Genomic DNA, 19,104 nt, shown 5'->3' on the forward strand with positions numbered 1-19,104 from the left:
GGCGTTTACAGTATCTTTCATTTTGAAGGATAAAACTAGCTTAGTGTCGTCCACATAGCTCTGGACGCTGCAATTCTGTGGTGCTGAAGAAAGATCATTTGTGTATATGCTAAATAAAAGTGATCCCAGTATACCTCCCTGCGGAACGCCACAGATTATGGGCAAGGGCTCTGACAATGTTGAATGGATTCGAACCACTTGTCGTCTATCATTAAGGTAGCTACAAAGCCACTGGATCTGGCCAACTGGGTCTGAGGCGCCTACAGCTCGCAACTTCAAAATTAGGGTTTCGTGGTTGACGCTGTCGAATGCCTTACTCATAGGGCCCTTTCTCGATTATGCTAGCATTTTTTTCGGCATTTTTTGGGAAAACGAGCATTTTGTTTTCGTTTTTTCTTGAAAAAGAATTCCTAGCATTTTCTGTCATTTTTCATGAATCGGATCCAGATTTGAAGCGATTTGGACGAGTATTTCTTTGCGATTTTTTTTTTTTTTTTATTATATTCAGGGAAATCAGCACTCAGAACTCAGAAGGATAAACAATCCTAAAGTTTCACAATTTTGATTACTTAATTTGATTGTTTTCTGTCTGTTTCGACTGTTTGTGCGTTGTGTTACTTTTGTGCTTGTGTTGTGTTTTTTGTGTGTGTTCACCAACGGGAAAAAGGTATGGGTGGTCAGCAGGTAACTCTTTCTCTTGCTCAGCCAAGATGGCGTCGGCCATGAACTTGCAAGACCAGTTCCATCACCTATAAAAAAGTCTAGGTTGTGTGTACCCAGCGCATGGTAGTGCTTTAAATATGACTGTTTAGTTGCTGTTGGCTGGAAAAGTTTTAATTCTGACCAAAGTTTAAGAGTTTGTACGTTTGTTTGAAATAAACAAATCATTATTTGGAATTCAAGTGGCATTTTTAAAAGAAATCAGGAATTATTTTAGCATTTTTCTGGCTTTATGCGAGAATTTCTAATAGCATTAATTGCCAGTTTGACTAGCATAATCGAGAAAGGCCTACTTACTCATGTCTAAGAACACTACCGAAGTCAACATCTTCTGGTCTATCGCTTTAAGGATAGTGTCGGTTGTTTCTATGACAGATGTTTCGGTCGAGTGCCATTTTTTGTTGCCACTTTGGGTCTTTGTTAACCTGTCGTTTAATTGCAAGTAAGAAGTGAATTGATTGTGTACGACCTTTTCACAAACTTTTGATAAAACTGGTAGGAGAGAAATTGGTCTGTTGTTATTTGCCAGTTCGTGGTTTTCACCTTTATGGAGAGGTGTCACTTCAGCTAATTTCCAAGCAGTGGGAAATTTGCATGTTCCAATAGAAGTGTTAATAATAGACGTGATGTCACACACGCCCGCTGAATAATTAGAATCTCAGCGGCAACCACTCCCATAGATGCGCTTTGATTGTTTGATTCCAACAAAATGCATTGCAAGTTGCGCTTGATATGTTACACGCAGCAAATTGTCTCGCAACATTGCGAAAAGTAGAGGATAGTTTAGCTTTTTCTGCAACAAACTGTTGCATTGCAGGTTGCAGAAAAAGTTGAACTATTCCTCTACTTTTCGCAATGTTGCGAAAATCAAAAATGGGGTGTTACACGTGCAATTGTTTTGCAGGAAAAATTGTGTCCTGTAACATGGCCTTCATGAAATAACTTTATTTTCTTTACCTGGTAAATCGTATCGCGTTTAAGTCAAAGTCAACATAAGTGTAACATTTCATGCAAAGTAAGCTATGAAATACCCCTTGCCTTTGAAAAAATAATTCTTCTGAATTGCAGAATTTTTTTCACTTGCATTAGGTATGTTTTTAGGCGGATGTATTGTTGCCATAGCCTGTCACAGCCAATCACCCATCCCGCTCACCCTCGGGAAAAGGAAGGTCTGTGTTGCGCCGCTGTTAATTGTCTTCCAGTATCATGTTGTTCTCGATTTAAATTTCACATGTGAAATTATAATGTCGGGGTATGACCTTTGTCTTCACCCAGGGAACGGCTGTACACAGGCTATTTTGCAAAGGTTGCCTTGAGAGCACATGTACGCAAAGCGGACCTATTATTGAGGATTGCGTGACAACATTTTCCCGCGCAATCGGCGCGCGCAAGTGCTTATTGGGATAATTTTTTCAAAGTCTTTCTCGTCTTTGGTCGGGACCGCGAGAAAACACAGAATTTTGCTAAAATCATGGAGGTATTTGACGAAAAATGGCAGGAGGCCAAAGCAAGCATTACGGAAAGAGGCATTTTCATGTTTAACAACGAGCTGCTAAGCGATATAAGCCTTGTTGTTCGAGCATCGAGTGACGAAGGTGAGCCCAAGAAAAGCAAGATGGCGATTTCTGCCCACAAGTTTGTGTTGTCGAGTTGTAGTCCTGTGTTTTTCGCCATGTTTTGTGGGGAACTTGCCGAGAAATCGGACTCTGTTGACTTGCCAGACTGCGAGTACGAGGGAGTGTTGGAAATGTTACGATACATGTACAGCGAGGAGGCGGAATTAAACGAAAACAATGTGATGCAAGTGCTATATGTGGCAAAGAAATACATCTTACCTTCTCTCGCTGATGAATGCGTTCGTTTTCTGCAAAGAAATGTAAACGCAGAAAATGTGTTTTATGTTCTGTCACTTGCCCAGCAATATGATGAGAAAGTTCTTGAAGAACAATGCTGGAAAGTGATTGACAGAGAAACCAAAGAAGTTGTGAAATCGGAGGGATTTGCGACAATTGAGAGATCCTTACTTGAGGCAGTTGTCAAGAGAGATACATTGACAATCAGAGAGGTAGAGTTGTTCAAGGCTGTTGATCTCTGGGCTACAAAGGAGTGTGAGAGACAGGGAGTAACTCTTGATGGCAGTGTAAAAAGAACAATTCTTGGAGACCAGATTGTTAAAGCAATACGATTTCCAGTTATGGAGGTGAAAGAGTTTGCTTCTGTTGTTTCTGATTGCAAGATACTAACTCCAGAAGAAGAGGTTGACATTATGAAGCATATGAATTCTGTAGCGAGCTCACCAATCAGTTTTCCAAAAAAGCGAAGAGTTGGAGCTAGTTTTTCATGTTTCAGGTTTGAAGATGTTTGTTGTGATGAAGATGAAGGGTGGGATTACAACTGTGATGACAAAGAATGCATTGAATTTCAGGTAGATGAATATGTATATATTTATGGAATACAAATGTTTGGTAGAGAGGATAGTGACTATACTGTAATTCTAAGAGTAAGAGACACACAATTTGATCGTTTAAAAGGGTCTAAATCAGGAAAGTTTTCTTCTGTGCGCATGCAGTCAGGGTCAATCCATTATGCAGGCTTTGATGTTTTGTTTGATTCTCCAATATTTGTGTGCAAACATGCCAAGTATTGTGTTACAGCGATGATACATGGTCCGGATTCATGTTTTGGGTGTGAGGGTTCTTGCGAAGTTCTGACCAATGGTGTGACATTTTCATTTTTGGATTGTGAAGAAAAGGATTGTGGTCTGACTGAAGTTGAAAGGGGTCAATTTGCTGCATTTTTGTTCAGGCCTTTATGAATTAAATAACTGAATTAATTGTGACCCTGAAAAATTAGGTGTGGACCTGTTTCCTCTTTGGGTGAGGGAAAAGTCCCAAAACATTTTGTGTGGGGGAGGGGGTGTTGGTGCACTTTGTAAAACCTTCCCGTTTCCAAACAAAATATGCAATGTGTGGTTTCAGAAAATATCCAACCCCCCCACAGAAGGGATTTGCCCTATGACCCCTCCCCCCCACCCCTCTGGAAATTTCAATTTAGCTTCATACATTGCTTTTAAGTTTTGGGTCTGTTACCCCCCATCTTCCCTGGAATTTCCAATCCCTTCTGTGGGGGAAGTATGGATATTTTTTGAAAGCACAATTTTTTCCTCTGCAATTTTTCCGTTTTTTCTTTTTTTTTTTCATGCTTATTATTGTACAGGTGACAGTAATGTTTGAAGATTTTTTTGGAGGAGGGAGGGGTGGGGGTGAAAGATCATGAGACTTTCTCTTTTTTATCAAAAAAGTTTATGTTGATGGGCTATTACTCTAAAAATCTGCATCGTTTGAGGACTGGTCTTTCCTTCCTCCCCTTACGAAATCTGTTGAAAATGAAAGCAATTAAGTTTCCCCCTCAAGAATTAACATGAAATTTTTACATTTTACTCCTAAAGAATTCAAGTAGTTTTCACTTAATCGTCCTTAAGAATGTATTTCTGACTTTACCCCTTAAGAGTTACACAATTTTTATTCTTAATAATCTAGAAAAAAAACCACCATTTTTCAATTAAGAGTTGTGTGTATAATTTTAAAGCTACATCTATAGCCTAAAATCCTCTTTCTATGAGAGCTGAGGGACTTGTTGGGGTAGGCTGGCATGATGAGCACAACAAGTTTGCTGAAAGCATGACCAAGGTCAAAATATACTCAGTATTATCCTTAAGAACATGTAAGAAATGTATTCCATGGTAGTGTAAGTATGATAAAAAATGCTTAGGTTATGCAAAGCCCTAGATGTAAGATCTTGCAAAAATGTTCTTCATGTCAATTCATATTTTAAAGTTTATTTCAATCTGAGAAAGTTCCCCAATAGACTTGCAAAGGTTTATATTCCCCAGGGATTTTCAAACTGATCAGCAGTTCTTTACTTCTGAAGATCAGCCAGAGATAAAAATTTTAAATGTTATTCACTTCTCAAATTGGTGAACAGCCAATTATGAAATAGTGTTGTCCAAGATAATCTTGTGTCTTTTTAAAGTAGGTTAAAGTTTATGAGTTTGTTATGATGCTAAAATATTGTTCAAACCTTGCATTTTTTCATTAATAATTATATTAATATCATTGCATTTGCTGGAAATATTATTCTTCTGTTGTTCCCTATAAAATGATATTTTTTTCTGAATACTGTAAAATTCCGGTTATAAGCCCCTCAGTTACAGGCCCATCTACCTGGAAACAAACAAAAAAATACATCTGATTATAAGTCCCCCCCCCCCCCCAGATATAAGCCCCCCTCTGCCGGATGACAATACTGAACAGGCTAAATGTTGTTTTTTATGCGTTTATAACCCTAAAAATGTATTTCGATCACCACTCTTGTGGCTCGTTTCGAAGTGTTTTTTTATTCCGCTTATGAGCCCTCCCAGATATAAGCCCCTCTGCTTAATAAGCCCACACAAAGCTCCTTAGTTACAAAGTTGTATAAGCCCAGAGCTTATAACTGGAATTTTACAGTATGCTGTATGTGCTACTGAGTGGTTTGTTATATTTATCTTAAAGTAAATAATAAACGCTTATTTAGAGAAAGAGAAATAGTCAACAATGTTCTGTTAATAGATTAATTAATTCATATTAAATATGTCATTGTATAATTTGCACAATGTTTTTTCAAGTCTTAATAAAAGAAAACACATTGGATTATATTTTTTGTCAACTATGTTTATATGTTTGAATAACAGTAAAAGAAGCCTTTTATAGTTATGAAGAGGTGAATAACGGCTATATAAACTTTGGGAAATGAATAGAAATGTAAACGAGTAATGCCTTACGTAAAGGCCCAGTAATTCAGGCCACATTTACTTTCAACTTGTCTTGCAACATTGTTGCATTGCAAGTTGTAAAGTGTTGTTGTGCGTATTACTTCTTGTGTTGCACATTACATATTACATTGGGGCACAACCTCGTTCCCAGGGCCTCTCTCCCCCAACCTCGTCCCCAGGGCGCTTTTCCCTCCCGCTCTGAAGGGAAAAGCGCCCTGGGGACGAGGTTGTCTCTCCCCACCCACTCTGGGAACAAGGTTGATTGGGGCAACATGTTGCGCAAAGTAGGAGTAACAAACCTGGCTTAATTTAGCACTGATGCAAGTTCTTAGATAATTTCCCGTAAACTAGCCAACAAATACCGGTAGAGCCGAAAAACTGTAAACGAGAGAGAATTGTAAAACCAGGGAAGAGTACAGTTGAGACCTTATTTATATTAAAAGCAGTAGCCGCAGGGGATTACGCAACATACTATTGAAAGAGTTTCTCACTGGCTTAACCGTCAGGTAAACAAAGAGATCGGATAACATATGACAAGCGCTACAAAAAAGGTTGAACATTTCAATATTTACAAAAGATTAAATTTAATTGGATCCTCTGCTCCCTGTGGTCTGTGGTGTTAAATTGAGTGTTGGACTAGGCGGAGCTGACCCCCCTTCGCACGCCTAGTTTAACAATGAATTTGTTCGATCCACAGTAAAGATCAAGCAAAATTTCACTATGACTGTCTTCAAATCGACCCTTCAGTCTAGTTCTGAGTTCCAATTAATGTGGCTAAACCTCTGTACTTGACAAATCGTATAAATGAATAACACGAGGGCAATATTTTATGCAAAGTAAACTATAAAAAGATACCCCTTGCCCTTAAAAAGAATAAAACTCTGAATTGCAGAATTTCTTTTTAGTTTTCATAAAGCATGTTTTCAAAAATATAAAAAAAGACAGATATATTTTTGACATGTTTGCCTTGCGAATGTACGCCAAGCGGACCTATTGTTCAGAATTGCGTGACAAGATTTTCCCGCGCATCTGCGCGCGCAAGTGGTCATTGAGATAGCGTTCTTTCAAAATCTTTTTGGTTATACTTGTGTCCTCGTTTGCTAAAATCATGGAGGTATTTGATGAAAAATGGCAGAAAACGCTAAAGCGAGCATCACTGAGAGAGGCATTTTTATGTTTAACAGCGATCTACTAAGTGATGTAAGCCTTGTTGTACGAGCCTCGAGTGACGAAGGTGAACCCAAGAAAAGCAAGATGGCGATTCCTGCTCACAAGTGTGCGGTGTTGTCGATCTGTAGTCCTGTGTTTTTCGCCATGTTTTGTGGGGAACTGGCCGAGAAATCGGACTCTGTTGACTTACCAGACTGCGAATACGAAGGAGTGTTGGAAATGCTACGATACATGTACAGCGGGAAGGCGGAATTGAACGAAAGCAATGTGATGAAAGTGCTGTATGTGGCAAAGAAATACATCTTACCTTCTCTCGCCGATGAGTGTGTTCGGTTTCTGCAAGAAAACATGAATGCAGGAAACGTGTTTTGTGTTCTTTCACATGCTCAGCAATATGATGAGAAGATTCTTGTGGAACAGTGCTGGGAAGTGATTGACAGAGAAACTACAGAAGCTGTGAAATCAGAAGGATTCGTGACAATTGAGAGATGTTTACTTAGAGAAATTGTCAAAAGAGATACATTGACAATGAGAGAAGTAGAGGTGTTCAAAGCTGTTGATCTCTGGGCCACAAAAGAGTGTGAAAGACAAGGACTGACAGCAAATGGCCATGTTAAAAGAAAGATTCTTGGTGAAGATATTGTAAAAGCAATACGTTTTCCAGTAATGGAGAGCAAAGAGTTTGCCAGCGTTGTCCTTTCTTGTAAGATCCTAACACCGGAAGAAGTGTTTGATATCATGAAGTATGCAAATTCAGTTCCAAGCTCACCAATCAGTTTTCCAGAAAAGCAAAGGGCTGGAATAAATTTTTTATGTTACAGATTTAGAGATTCAGAATTTGGTGGATGGGATTACGACAATGATGAGATAGATTGCATTGATCTGAAGGTAGACAAAGATGTACTTCTTTATGGAATACGCATGTTTGGTAGTGAAAATAGTGATTATGTTGTTATTATAAAAATAAGAGGCCCTAAGCCTGTTCGTAGACGTTTCAACCCAGCAATAGTTTCTAAGTCAGGAATGTTTTCTTCAAAGCGTGTGCATACACAGTCATCTCACTTTTACGGCTTTGATGTTATGTTTGATTCTCCAGTTGTTTTAAAGAAGGGCATTGGGTATTGTGTTAAAGCAAGAGTAGATGGTCCTGATTCATGGGACGGGTGTGATGGCTTTCATGAGGTGCAATGTCATGGTGTGAAGTTTTCCTTCTTTGATTGCCAAGAGGAGGATAGTGGCTCAAGTAATGTTAAATGTGGTCAATTTGCAGCATTTTTGTTCAGACCTAGGTAATAACAAACATTGAATTGACATTGCCACAATCAGGCATGGCTGTCTGATGATAGAAAAAGTGTTCCCAGTCAAGTTTTGAATAAAATTGGAAATTTCTGAGTTTTCCATGGAGGGGGCAGGGAGTGGTAGTGGCCGGCGAGGGGGGGCTGGGGTCAAGTTTTTCAGTCATTGTGAACATTGTGTGGTGGAAGTTTTTGTAAAGTTGACTGGGGGTTCTTTTAGTGGCCCTCCAGCCCTATTGCAGTTTCATCCTGAGGTTTTTTCAATCTTAAAATGCCCTTGAACTGTTTCAAATTTTAAATGTGTGGTTCCAGAAAATATCCATACCCCCCCCCCCCACAGAAGGGATTTGCCCTATGACCCCCACCCCTCTGGAAAATCCAATTTAGCTTCATACATTGCTTTAAAGTTTTGGGTCTTTGTGAGCCCCCTCCTCCCCCGGAATTTCCAATCCCTTCTGTGGGGGAGTATGGATATTTTCTGGAATCACACAATAGACTAAGAAGAGTCCTTGGAAATTTGTTAGAACTTGAATTCATTTTAAAAAGTTAGTTTAGAGGGTTCTAGGTCTATACAGAATACCCCAAACTGGAGTATTGGTTTATCCTGCATGGCCTTATGTTTTATTTTTATTTTTTTATAACTGCTTTCAAGAAAGCCATGATTTTCTAATAAGCATGTCTTTGATTAAAGCATTATGTAATCTGAAATTAGATTTTCAATGTTTTGATTATTAATGTTTCAAATGTTAATTTGATTTAGTTTCGGAGAATGTCACAAAGTTAGTTTCATTTTGACATGTTACATCATTGTGTTACAACTATGTAAAGAAAGACATCTTTTTAAATAATTTTTATAATTCTTTATAGAAATAGTGGACAATATTACAATGATATTATAAATTTGTATTTTATTCCATTAATTTTATGTACTGCGATGGTCTATCCCAAACACTTGGTTGAGTTGATTCTTAAAAATAAAATCCACTAGATGAGATTTTTTGTTTTGCATTTTTTCATTTGGATATTAAACTAAATGTAAAAAAAGTTGATATAAGTACTCTGTTACCAATTACGGTAAACAATGCTGCAGGACATGTACAGCTTGCGGGTGGGTTGGGGGGGGGGGGGATTGGCGGTATAAACAATTTAGTCTTGACTAAACACTTAAATATAGAACCTTACTTAAATGGAAATACAAATATTCTTACATGTATGGCACCTCATGATTTGTTGAGTTATTATCAGCATGTTAAGACACAACTTTCTGTAAGGTTGAAAAAATTTCTACAGAGCTAAGGGTGTTTTTAAAAGGTTATACTGTTGCTATGCTAATCACTGACATCAAGAAAATAACCACAACTTCTTCACCAATCGTTGGGAATTTATATGATACCATTATTGTAGCAGCAACTGATACTGATTGGTAGCCCTGATCAATCAAATTATAACAGCTGGAAAGTGTTGGAAACAATTACCAGCCACTTAAATCAAAAGTTTGTCCTTGAGAAAAGCTCTATTTAAAATGTGCATAAAAAATATATATTTTGTATCAACTTAGCTGTGGAAAGATATGACATTGTAGAGAAAAAAATAAAAATGAAGAAATGTTTACATACATAAACCACAACAAATAGTTCATACCAGGTCTTTCAGGTCTGAGAAGAGGCAATGGTTTGCATTTTTTCAGGATGTTAAATTATTTGTGCATATTTGGTCGGTAGAGGTTGTGACTTTCTCGGAGGTGTTTCCTGACAGCTGAGTACCAATGTTTATTGATGCAAATTATAAAGTTGTAATTAATACTTAGACAGGTTGGAATGTCTGATATATGAAATGCTTTTCATCAAGGAAATCAGACCAACCCTAGATACACAAGCAGACTCGATCCGTGTCAAACTTTTTAATTTGCTGACATTGTTATAATCAAGTGACATTATTCATTTTCGTTTTTGACACTCAAAATTGTTATATATTCTGAACTTACAACTTTATAATTTGCATTTGATAATGGCGACAGAATGATGCCTAAAGGTCAGGCATTAATGAACATAGGAGCTACGTGGAAACATCTCCGAAAAGTCACAACCTCGACCGACCAAATATGCATAATCAAATTGAATAGATCAAAAATAACAGAAAAATCTTAATGACGGCTCACTAACGTCACTTTGCCTTTGGTAAAGTAATAATTAGTCAGACGAATTTGAGGGGAGTAACAAAAGTTCAAATTTGGACAAAATCAAAAACATTTATACTGTACTTTACACCCGGGGGGGTACTCAAAAAAGTTTTATACGGGGAGGCTCCGCCCCAAGTTCTAACCCCTTACCCTTTTATATACCATTTTTGACAGAAATTGTACCCCTTTCGTATACCTTTAACTGAAAAAAGGTACCCCTTTCATATACCTAAGAGACATGGCTGGACTTAAAATAGGACGTTTTCTTGTCATTTTTATGTAGCGCTTAATAAGTTAAAATAATATAGCCATAAATTGCGTCTGTTCGAAATATTTTAATTAAAGGCCCTTTTAAATAGCCAAATGACAGATTTCCATACCCTTTCATATACTTAAACTCGTGAAATCCCTACCCTTTTATATACCTGAAGCCTGAAAAAGGTACCCCTTTCGGGCGGAGCCTCCCCGTATAGGCCATTATAGGGGGTACCCCCCCCGGGACTTTACATTTCACGGACGTATGCATGCCATGCGGACCTATTTTTGGATTGCGTGACGGAAATTTCGCACACAATTAGCGCGCGCAAGTGCTCATTGGAAAGCAGTTCCTTCGAATCTTTGGTTGCATGTTGCATGCCGCGAGGAAACACAGAAATTGTTAGAAATCATGGCTGTTTTTGAGGAGCAGTGGCAAAAGGCCATAGCAAGCATCACGGAAAGAGGAATCTTCATGTTTAACAACGAGCTACTAAGCGATGTAAGCCTTGTTGTTCGAGCCTCAAGTGACGAAGGTGAGCCCAAGAAAAGCAAGATGGCGATTCCTGCCCACAAGTTTGTGTTGTCGATTTGTAGTCCTGTGTTTTTCGCCATGTTTTGTGGGGAGCTGGCCGAGAAATCGGACTCGGTTGACTTACCAGACTGCGAGTACGAGGGTGTGTTGGAAATGCTACGACACATGTACAGCGGAAAGGCGGAATTGAACGAAAGCAATGTGATGCAAGTGTTGTATGTGGCAAAGAAATACATCGTACCTTCTCTCGCCGATGAATGTGTTGGGTTTCTTCAAGAAAATCTGAACTCAGGAAACGTGTTTTGTGTCCTGTCACATGCTCAGCAATATGATGAAAAAGATCTCGTGGATCAATGCTGGAAAGTGGTTGACAGAGAAACTGAAGAAGCTGTGAAATCCGAGGGATTCGCGACAATTGAGAGGTGCTTTCTTGAAGAAATTGTCAAGAGAGATTCACTGTCAATCAGAGAGGTGGAGTTGTTCAAAGCTGTTGATCTCTGGGCTACAAAGGAGTGTGAAAGACAAGGATTGGCTCCAGATGGTATTGTGAAAAGAACAATTCTTGGGGAAGATATTGTGAAAGCAATACGTTTTCCAGTAATTGAGAGCAAAGACATTGTAAGCATTGTTCTTGGTTGCAAGATCCTAACCTCAGAAGAAGTGTTTGATATAATGAGGTATTTAAATTCAGTTCCTAGCTCTCCAGTTGGTTTTCCAGAAAAGCAAAGGGTTGGAACTAGTTTTTCGTGTTACAGATTTAAAAGTTTTGACATAGATCCGGATGATGAATGGGAGCGATACAATAGTGATAAGAAAGATTGTATTGATGTACAGGTAGACAAAGATGTACTTCTTTATGGAATACGAATGCTTGGCAAGGAAAATAGTGATTATGTTGTAATTTTAAAAATAACAGAGGCTGGATCTTCAATTTTGTCAGAGGACAGTGTTTCCAAGGCAGGTACATTTTCTTCCAAGCGTATGCAAAAGCAATTTTTTCCATTCACCCATTTTTATGGGTTTGATGTTATGTTTGATTCTCCGTTTGTTTTACGCAAAGCCGTCAGGTATTGTGTAGCAGCCAGAATAGATGGTCCTCTTGCGTGGTTTGGGTTGCATGGTGTTAGCGAAGCGCAATGTCGCGGTGTGAAATTTTCCTTCTTGCAATGTCAAGAAAGGGATTGGGGGCGGTCTCGTGTTGACTTTGGCCAATTTGCAGCATTTCTGTTTAGGCCAAAATAAGAATGGCATTCCAAATGGCGTTGCCACAATCAAACATGGCTTTCTGATGAAATAAGAAGTGTTCCTAGTCCCGCAAAAATGGAAACCAATTGGCAGGGAGTGGGAGGTGGGGGTATGTTTTCACCTATTGCGAGCAATGGGTTAATGTGTTTGCAAGTTATTTTCAAAGATTTAAGGTGCCAATAAAATCCACCCTGCCTGGAGTATTTGGTTTATTCTGCATGGTCTTTCGATTAATTTCAATTTTTATAATTGCTTTCAAGAAAGCCTTTTTTATGTATGTAATTTTTTTGTGATGATTTAATTAAAGGAATGTCTGAGATAAACTTATTAGCTGAAATGTGATATTGTTATTATTGTTAATGTTTCAAAATTATGTAAAGTTATATTTTAAGAACTATTCATGACATTATTTTATTATTCCACATATTAAGCATGAGGCTTTTTTGTGAATTCTTTTATTTTAAATTTCAGTTAGGGACCAGACATTATTTTTTTTGGGGGGGGGGAGGGCTGGTGCGAAAACGGAAAAGCAATGATGGGTGGGGCACATAAATTTATGTTCGCATATGGGAGGGGTTTAAGGAAGTGAGTGGGTAAAGAAAGGAGGGTAAGCAAAAAAGGGCTTAATTACGCGTGTAAAGGAAGAGTCAGCAGAGTTTGAACATAACCTCCCTCCAATTAAACCAACCCTACCCCTCTAAATATTGACTGGTCCCTGGCCTTAGTTGCATTTTGACATGTTACATTATTGTACTGCAGCTATAAGAAAGACATTTCAAAATATTTGCATAATTGTAAGAAATAGTGGACAGTATTCCACTAATGTCAATATGTTTTCCAAATACCTGATCGAGTTGATTTTAAAAATAAAGCCTGTTAGATGACATTTGCTGTCTTATAATTATTAAATTTAACAATTTAAGGCTGAAGCATTAAAGAACATTAAAGTTATGTGTACGCTGTTGCTAATTATGGTACACAATGTTGCAGGATGGCTTGGGCAGGGATGGTTTTCAGTAGTATGAAGAATTTTGTAAATGGACAAAAGAAATACTCCCTTCCACAGCGGGTTTTTTTTTTGTAGTTTTTAATCCCATATTCTATTTTAAGCAATTCCAGTTGAACGCTATACTTTTCTTTAAAGGTTTTGGCTTTTAAGATCCCATACTCAAAGAAAAGAAGAACTTAACTCTGATCTGTACCCTAAACCAATGAAACCGTTTTATTCCCACAAGGAACTAAAATGATTCCTTGCATTCACACCGAATACCCTTACCGGCTTCAAATCTTCAATCGCACCCGAATGTAAATGAACTTATTCAAGTTGGAAATCACGACAGAATTTTGCAATATTAAAGATCAAGCAAAATATCACTGACCATCTTTTAATCTGCCATAGAGAGCAAGTTCTGAAACCTAATTAAACGGACTTTGTCACAGATTTTGGAATAGCCAAAAGTTATATTTTTGTCATAGGATAGCTAAAACTTACAATCCATTGTATAAAAAAAACTGCTATTATATCAGAGCACTGAAACAGTCGACAAACGTCTTTGGCTGCTTATGGCTCGGATTTGAGTTGTAGTGTTAGTTGTTAGCCCTAGCTTGATTTCTTTAAAAAGAATTAAGGTTTATATATTTGTTCAAATATTGTTTTTTTATGGGTTAAGTTGCCTACTTCTAATTTGAAAAGCTTTGAAAACAGGTAAGACCAAAGCACTCGATTATCTGTACCTTAATGTAGTAAATTGTAACGAGTTCAACATATTATTAACAAATAACTGATCGTAACAAGTTAAAAATATTCATGCTAAGTAAGCTAAAAAAAGCCTCACTGAACCCTTGCCCTTGACAATGGAAAACCTTTGAATTGCAGATTTTTTTGTAATTATAAGATTATTATGTTATTTAAAAATCACGGAAAATGGAAACTCTTCTTTAAAATAGATCTTAGGAATTACGGAGGAAGAGCTTTTTTCAGCGGCAACCTCAGAAAAAGCGATCGACGTTATTGTTAAAGCATTTTAATTATCCTATCCCTTTATAGTGGAGATTGCAAATATCTGGTCTGAAATAACTTTCGAGAATACAGTCCGATCTCTGTCCCGATTAATTTTTCAGTAAACTTCTGTATTTGATACCTCTATTCAACGGCCACAAGTGTTTTGCTGTCACAAGTGTATTATTTATATGTTTTTTTACCTCCATTAAGCGGCCAGCAAATTATCCTTACAAGCGAAATGCATGGTGACTGATGATATTTAAATAAATCGTCCGTAAAATATCTTGATCAAATTTTTTACATACGAACTGTTTATGCAAAAAGGCCTAACAAACTTGTCAACGATGTTTTGCATATTTTTCGGTACATTATCAACCCGAATAAATACTGTACATTTCAACTACGTGCGGGCTGGAATTGTACTTGGTGTTTTGTTAAAATGAATTTTATCTTCATATATGTTCACTTTTTAAAAGCATTTTGCTATATAGAGTCAATAAAATCATTTTAATTGCCATTCCTATCAAATTTATATTGTACCTCTATTAACCCTTTAACCGGCAATCGTACATATGTGTACGAAAATCACCAGCAGTGATTGAAAAAACTCTAGCTTTTACATATCTGGGCACATGATAGTAATGACTGCTTTTTATGGCAAAGTGATAATTTTCATAGCTTTAAAAGCCAACTAACTGACTACAACTCTTGATTTATGTTGCATATGGTTGTTTGTTCAGCAGCAAATCTGAAAATGCCCGTTTTCTACGTAACAGGACAACAACAAAAAACACACATCTTTGCCTCCATTTTTTTAATGAAAAAATAACTCTGACTTCAAAAATATACATTTGCAGCAAACTTCAACCCTATTCCCTTCCGTTCACCAAGGAAATTTCCCATCAATCATTCAGCAGACTCAGCAATTACTATTCGATTAGAGCTATGCTTGCAAACCTGTAATTTCCTCGTTGGTGACCGAAAGGGATGCTTGGGAAAACAGTCATGGCGGCGGCATCAAAGGCTTCCTACCTTATCCAATCCTGCCGGCAAAATGTTGCACCGATTGCATTCTTTGGAAGTCAGAACTCGTCCAAAATGCCTTGGCAGGTCTTGGAATCCACCCACAGAACGGCCAGAGAGACAACTTTACCCATGAACCGCCATCTTTCGATTCGAATATTTCTGGCGTTCCAATCAAGACAAAATCATCTCTCACCTCTGGTTTCTTTCAGATGCTGGCCTCTACCCACCATTCTAGCTTAATGATGCCAGCCTGGGGGCTTCTGCAGTGAAAACTGACTCGAAAAATCACTTATAAACACAAAACGAGCCAAATCCAAGCCCAACAGCTCGCCTACGAAAGGAGCAACTGCCGGCTACTGACGTCACAATAAAAATTTGAGCCCTCGGTGTTTCGAAACAGCACACATTTTTACTTGAACTTCTTATATGCAATCACGAAGTTCTACAGAATGTCTAAGCCCAGAAAAAACCTTTAGAAAGTCACAGAAATCTGCCGGTTAAAGGGTTAAGCGGCCAACCTCTATTAAGCGGCCACTGTTCAAAGTCCCGAGGGTGGCCACTTAATAGAGGTCGGACTGTAATATAAAGTCTACAGACCATTTTCGCGCTCTCTCTCGATCTCATATCCAACAAGCGCGAGTGGAATATTTTTTTCTATTAAAAACGCCCAAAGAATTGCAATATTTGAGCTCCCCAGCTGTTTTCGTTGACGCGTTTTGGCTACCATATTTGTGGTCAGTGATGGTATATGAGCTCATATACCATTGCCTGTTTAATAACCAACCTAAACGCTGGGATTGCAATATACCATTGATAGTTTTTAATAAAATGTATTGTAAAAGAATGTAAGTAGTAAGTAATGTAAGAATGTAAGTAACTGTAATTAAAGTACTGTAGCTGTCACGTAAGTAATGTAAGCAATGTTAGTAGTGTAAAGAATGTAAGTAATTTTAATGCAATGTAAAGAATGTATTTTTAAAATTGTACGTTAATTCACGTAGGAAGTGTAAGTAATTGTTTTGTAAGTAGTAGGCTCTCTTTTTTTGTGTGTGTTGCAATAATACAGATAATAGTAAACAAGATATTCTATTTAAAAATCAAGGCGGATGTATTTTTGCCAAGTCGCGAACCCGTGTATGAAAGACTGCAAAGCAGACTCGTTGTTAGGATACAGGATTGCGTGACAAAATTTTCCCGGGCAATTGACGCACGCAAGTGCTCCTTGGGAAGTGTAGTTCCCTTGAATCTTTCGTTGTGTCCGCAGAAAAACCATTGTTAGAAATCATGGCAGTTTTTGACGAAAAGTGGCAAAAGGCCAAAGCAAGCATTACAGAAAGAGGCATCTTTATGTTCAACACCGAGTTACTAAGCGATGTAAGTCTTGTTGTTCAAGCCTCGAGTGCCAAAGGTGAGCCCAAGGAAAGCAAGATGGCGATTCCTGCCCACAAGCTTGTGTTGTCGAGTTGTAGTCCTGTGTTTTTCGCCATGTTTTGTGGGGAACTGGCCGAGAATCAAACTCTGTTGAACTACCAGACTGCGAATACGAGGGAGTGTTGGAAATGCTACGATACATGTACAGCGGGAAGGCGGATTTGAACGAAAACAATGTAATGCAAGTGCTGTATGTGGCAAAGAAATACATCTTACCCTCTTTCTCTGACGAATGCATTGAATTTTTGCAAAGCAGTGCCGCAGCAAGGGGAGGGGCCGGGGGGGCCGTGCCCCCCCCCCCAGTTTTTTTCCCCAAAAGTAAAAAACAGACCTGTATAAAATGTTGAAAATAAAATATAATCTCCCGAGAAGTTTGAAACAATAACATTTGTACTTCTTTTTATTTTCAATGTACATAGGAAGATGCACAACAATATTAAACAGCCAAAAACTAAAACAAATCAGAAATCGTGAAAAAAATGTCTCAAAATGTCACAAAAATGTCAAAATGTCTCAAATTTGCGATATGCGTAAATCACAAATAGCTCTTAGAGAACGCTGGAATTAGCAAGCCTCTAGATTTCAAAATTTTCGGGGGAAGCATGCCCCCAAACCCCCCCAAACCCCCTAGCGGCTCGCGCCTCCGGCGCTCGTGTGCCCCCCGCTTATTTTACCCTTGCTACGGCACTGCAAAGAAAATTGAATTCAAGAAACGTGTTTTGGATTCTGTCACATGCTCAGCAATATGATGAGAAGATGTTTGTGGATCAATGCTGGGAATTAATTGACAGAGAAACTTAAGATATTTTGAAATCAGACGGATTCGCGACAATTGAGAGATCCTTACTTGAGGCAGTTGTCAAGAGAGATACATTGACAATAAGAGAGGTAGAGTTGTTCAAGGCTGTCGATCTCTGGGCTACAAAGCAGTGTGAAAGACAAGGACTGACTGTGGATGGCAATGTGAAAAGAGAGATCCTTGGAGAGAAGATTGTCAAAGCAATACGTTTTCCAGTGATGGAAGTGAACGAGTTTGCTACTTTTGTCCTTCGTTGCAAGATATTGACTCCAGAAGAAGTGATTAACGTTATGAAGCATATGAATTCTGTAGAGAGCTCAACAGTTGATTTTCCTGAAAAACAAAGGGTTGGAGCTAATTTAACATGTATGAGATTTGGAAAAGTTCTTTTTGATGAAGATGATGCTGTGTGGGAATACCACATGGATGAAAGAGAGCGCATTTGTTTTCATGCACTGCAGACAAAGATATAAATGTCCATGGTATACGCATGTTTGGTCATAAAGCTAGTGATTATGTTGCAATTTTAAAAGTAACAGACAGCAGTGGCGAATTGGTTGCATCGAAATCAGGAACATTTCCATCTGTACGCTTTCAGTTCCAGTCAACATTTTATTATGGTTTTGATGTTTTATTTGATTCTCCAGCTGTTTTAGGAAAAAACTTCACGTATTGTATTGCAGCCATAATAGATGGTCCTCCTTCATGTTATGGATGTGGGGGGAATTGTGATGTCAACAGTCATGGTGTGACATTTTTCTTTTCAGACTGTGACAAGTTTGAGAGTGGTGTTGGTGTCACAGATGTTACAAAGGGTCAGTTTGCAGCTATTTTGTTTAGGCCAAAATAATTCGTCTTCCTTTAGTGCATGGAGCATGCTGGTGTTATATGTTTAAGTTTGTCCAGTCTGTTCAATTCTACAGTCAGGGACTCAGGGTTCCGAGTCAGCCAGGGCATGCTTGTAATAAACCAATCACATGGAAGGAAAAAGTCAAGTTGGAAAGTGCAGTCTCTGCATCTTTGCTGAAGTTGTAAAAAAAAATAATTTGGAGCTCTTAACATCCAACAAGAACACATCAATGGTGATGCAAGGAAAAAACATTTTTAGAACCAGATAAGAGCATTCTACAAAATCCTGTTGTATTTGTAACAGTATTTTTTCTGCTGGCAGACAAAAACCATTATTTTGGCACTTTTTGCAATGGCTTTTTATTCCCACAGTGTGATTATGAAAAAATTCTCAGTTGAAGCTTAAATTATCCTTTCTTTTTTGAGGGATGTTTGAATGGTTATTTTTTAGTAAATTGAAAAGGATTTAGTATCATGAATCAGAGTAGATTGTTAATTATCACCTTAAGGTCACTGTAATGTGCACATATAAGAAGGAAATTCAAAACTGATATTTATGGCTACAGGTTCAGTAGCCTGCGAATACAGCCGCCTCTCATTCGTTACCGCTACGAAGAGTAAAACGCGGGAGCAAATGAGAGGTGGCTGTATTCGCAGGCTACAGGTTCGGTGATAGGTCAAGGTCATCTGTTTTCCTATTTTTGTATGGTAGGTAAAGTCTGCTTCGAGCCTAGTGGCCCATACAGGCCGGAGCTTATCCCGGTTTCCGTAGCATTAAGCGACTG

General features: G+C 38.2%; 2 protein-coding genes across 2 annotated transcripts; both read left to right on the top strand.

The window, feature by feature from the left end:
* The first annotated feature begins 6,661 nt into the window (after positions 1-6,661).
* On the top strand, positions 6,662-8,470 carry LOC144630869 (BTB/POZ domain-containing protein 6-like). The gene has a single exon (XM_078489242.1). The coding sequence runs from the start codon at positions 6,662-6,664 to the stop codon at positions 7,994-7,996; it is 1,335 nt and encodes a 444-aa protein (XP_078345368.1). The 3' UTR covers positions 7,997-8,470.
* A 2,234-nt stretch (positions 8,471-10,704) lies between these two features.
* LOC144630367 (BTB/POZ domain-containing protein 6-B-like) lies at positions 10,705-13,632 on the top strand. The gene has a single exon (XM_078488733.1). The coding sequence runs from the start codon at positions 10,845-10,847 to the stop codon at positions 12,207-12,209; it is 1,365 nt and encodes a 454-aa protein (XP_078344859.1). The 5' UTR covers positions 10,705-10,844; the 3' UTR covers positions 12,210-13,632.
* Positions 13,633-19,104: the final 5,472 nt, after the last annotated feature.

This window comes from Oculina patagonica, chromosome 11 (assembly GCF_052425735.1).
Source record: "Oculina patagonica isolate OP01 chromosome 11, crgOcupat, whole genome shotgun sequence".
Taxonomy (NCBI): Eukaryota; Metazoa; Cnidaria; class Anthozoa; order Scleractinia; family Oculinidae; genus Oculina; species Oculina patagonica.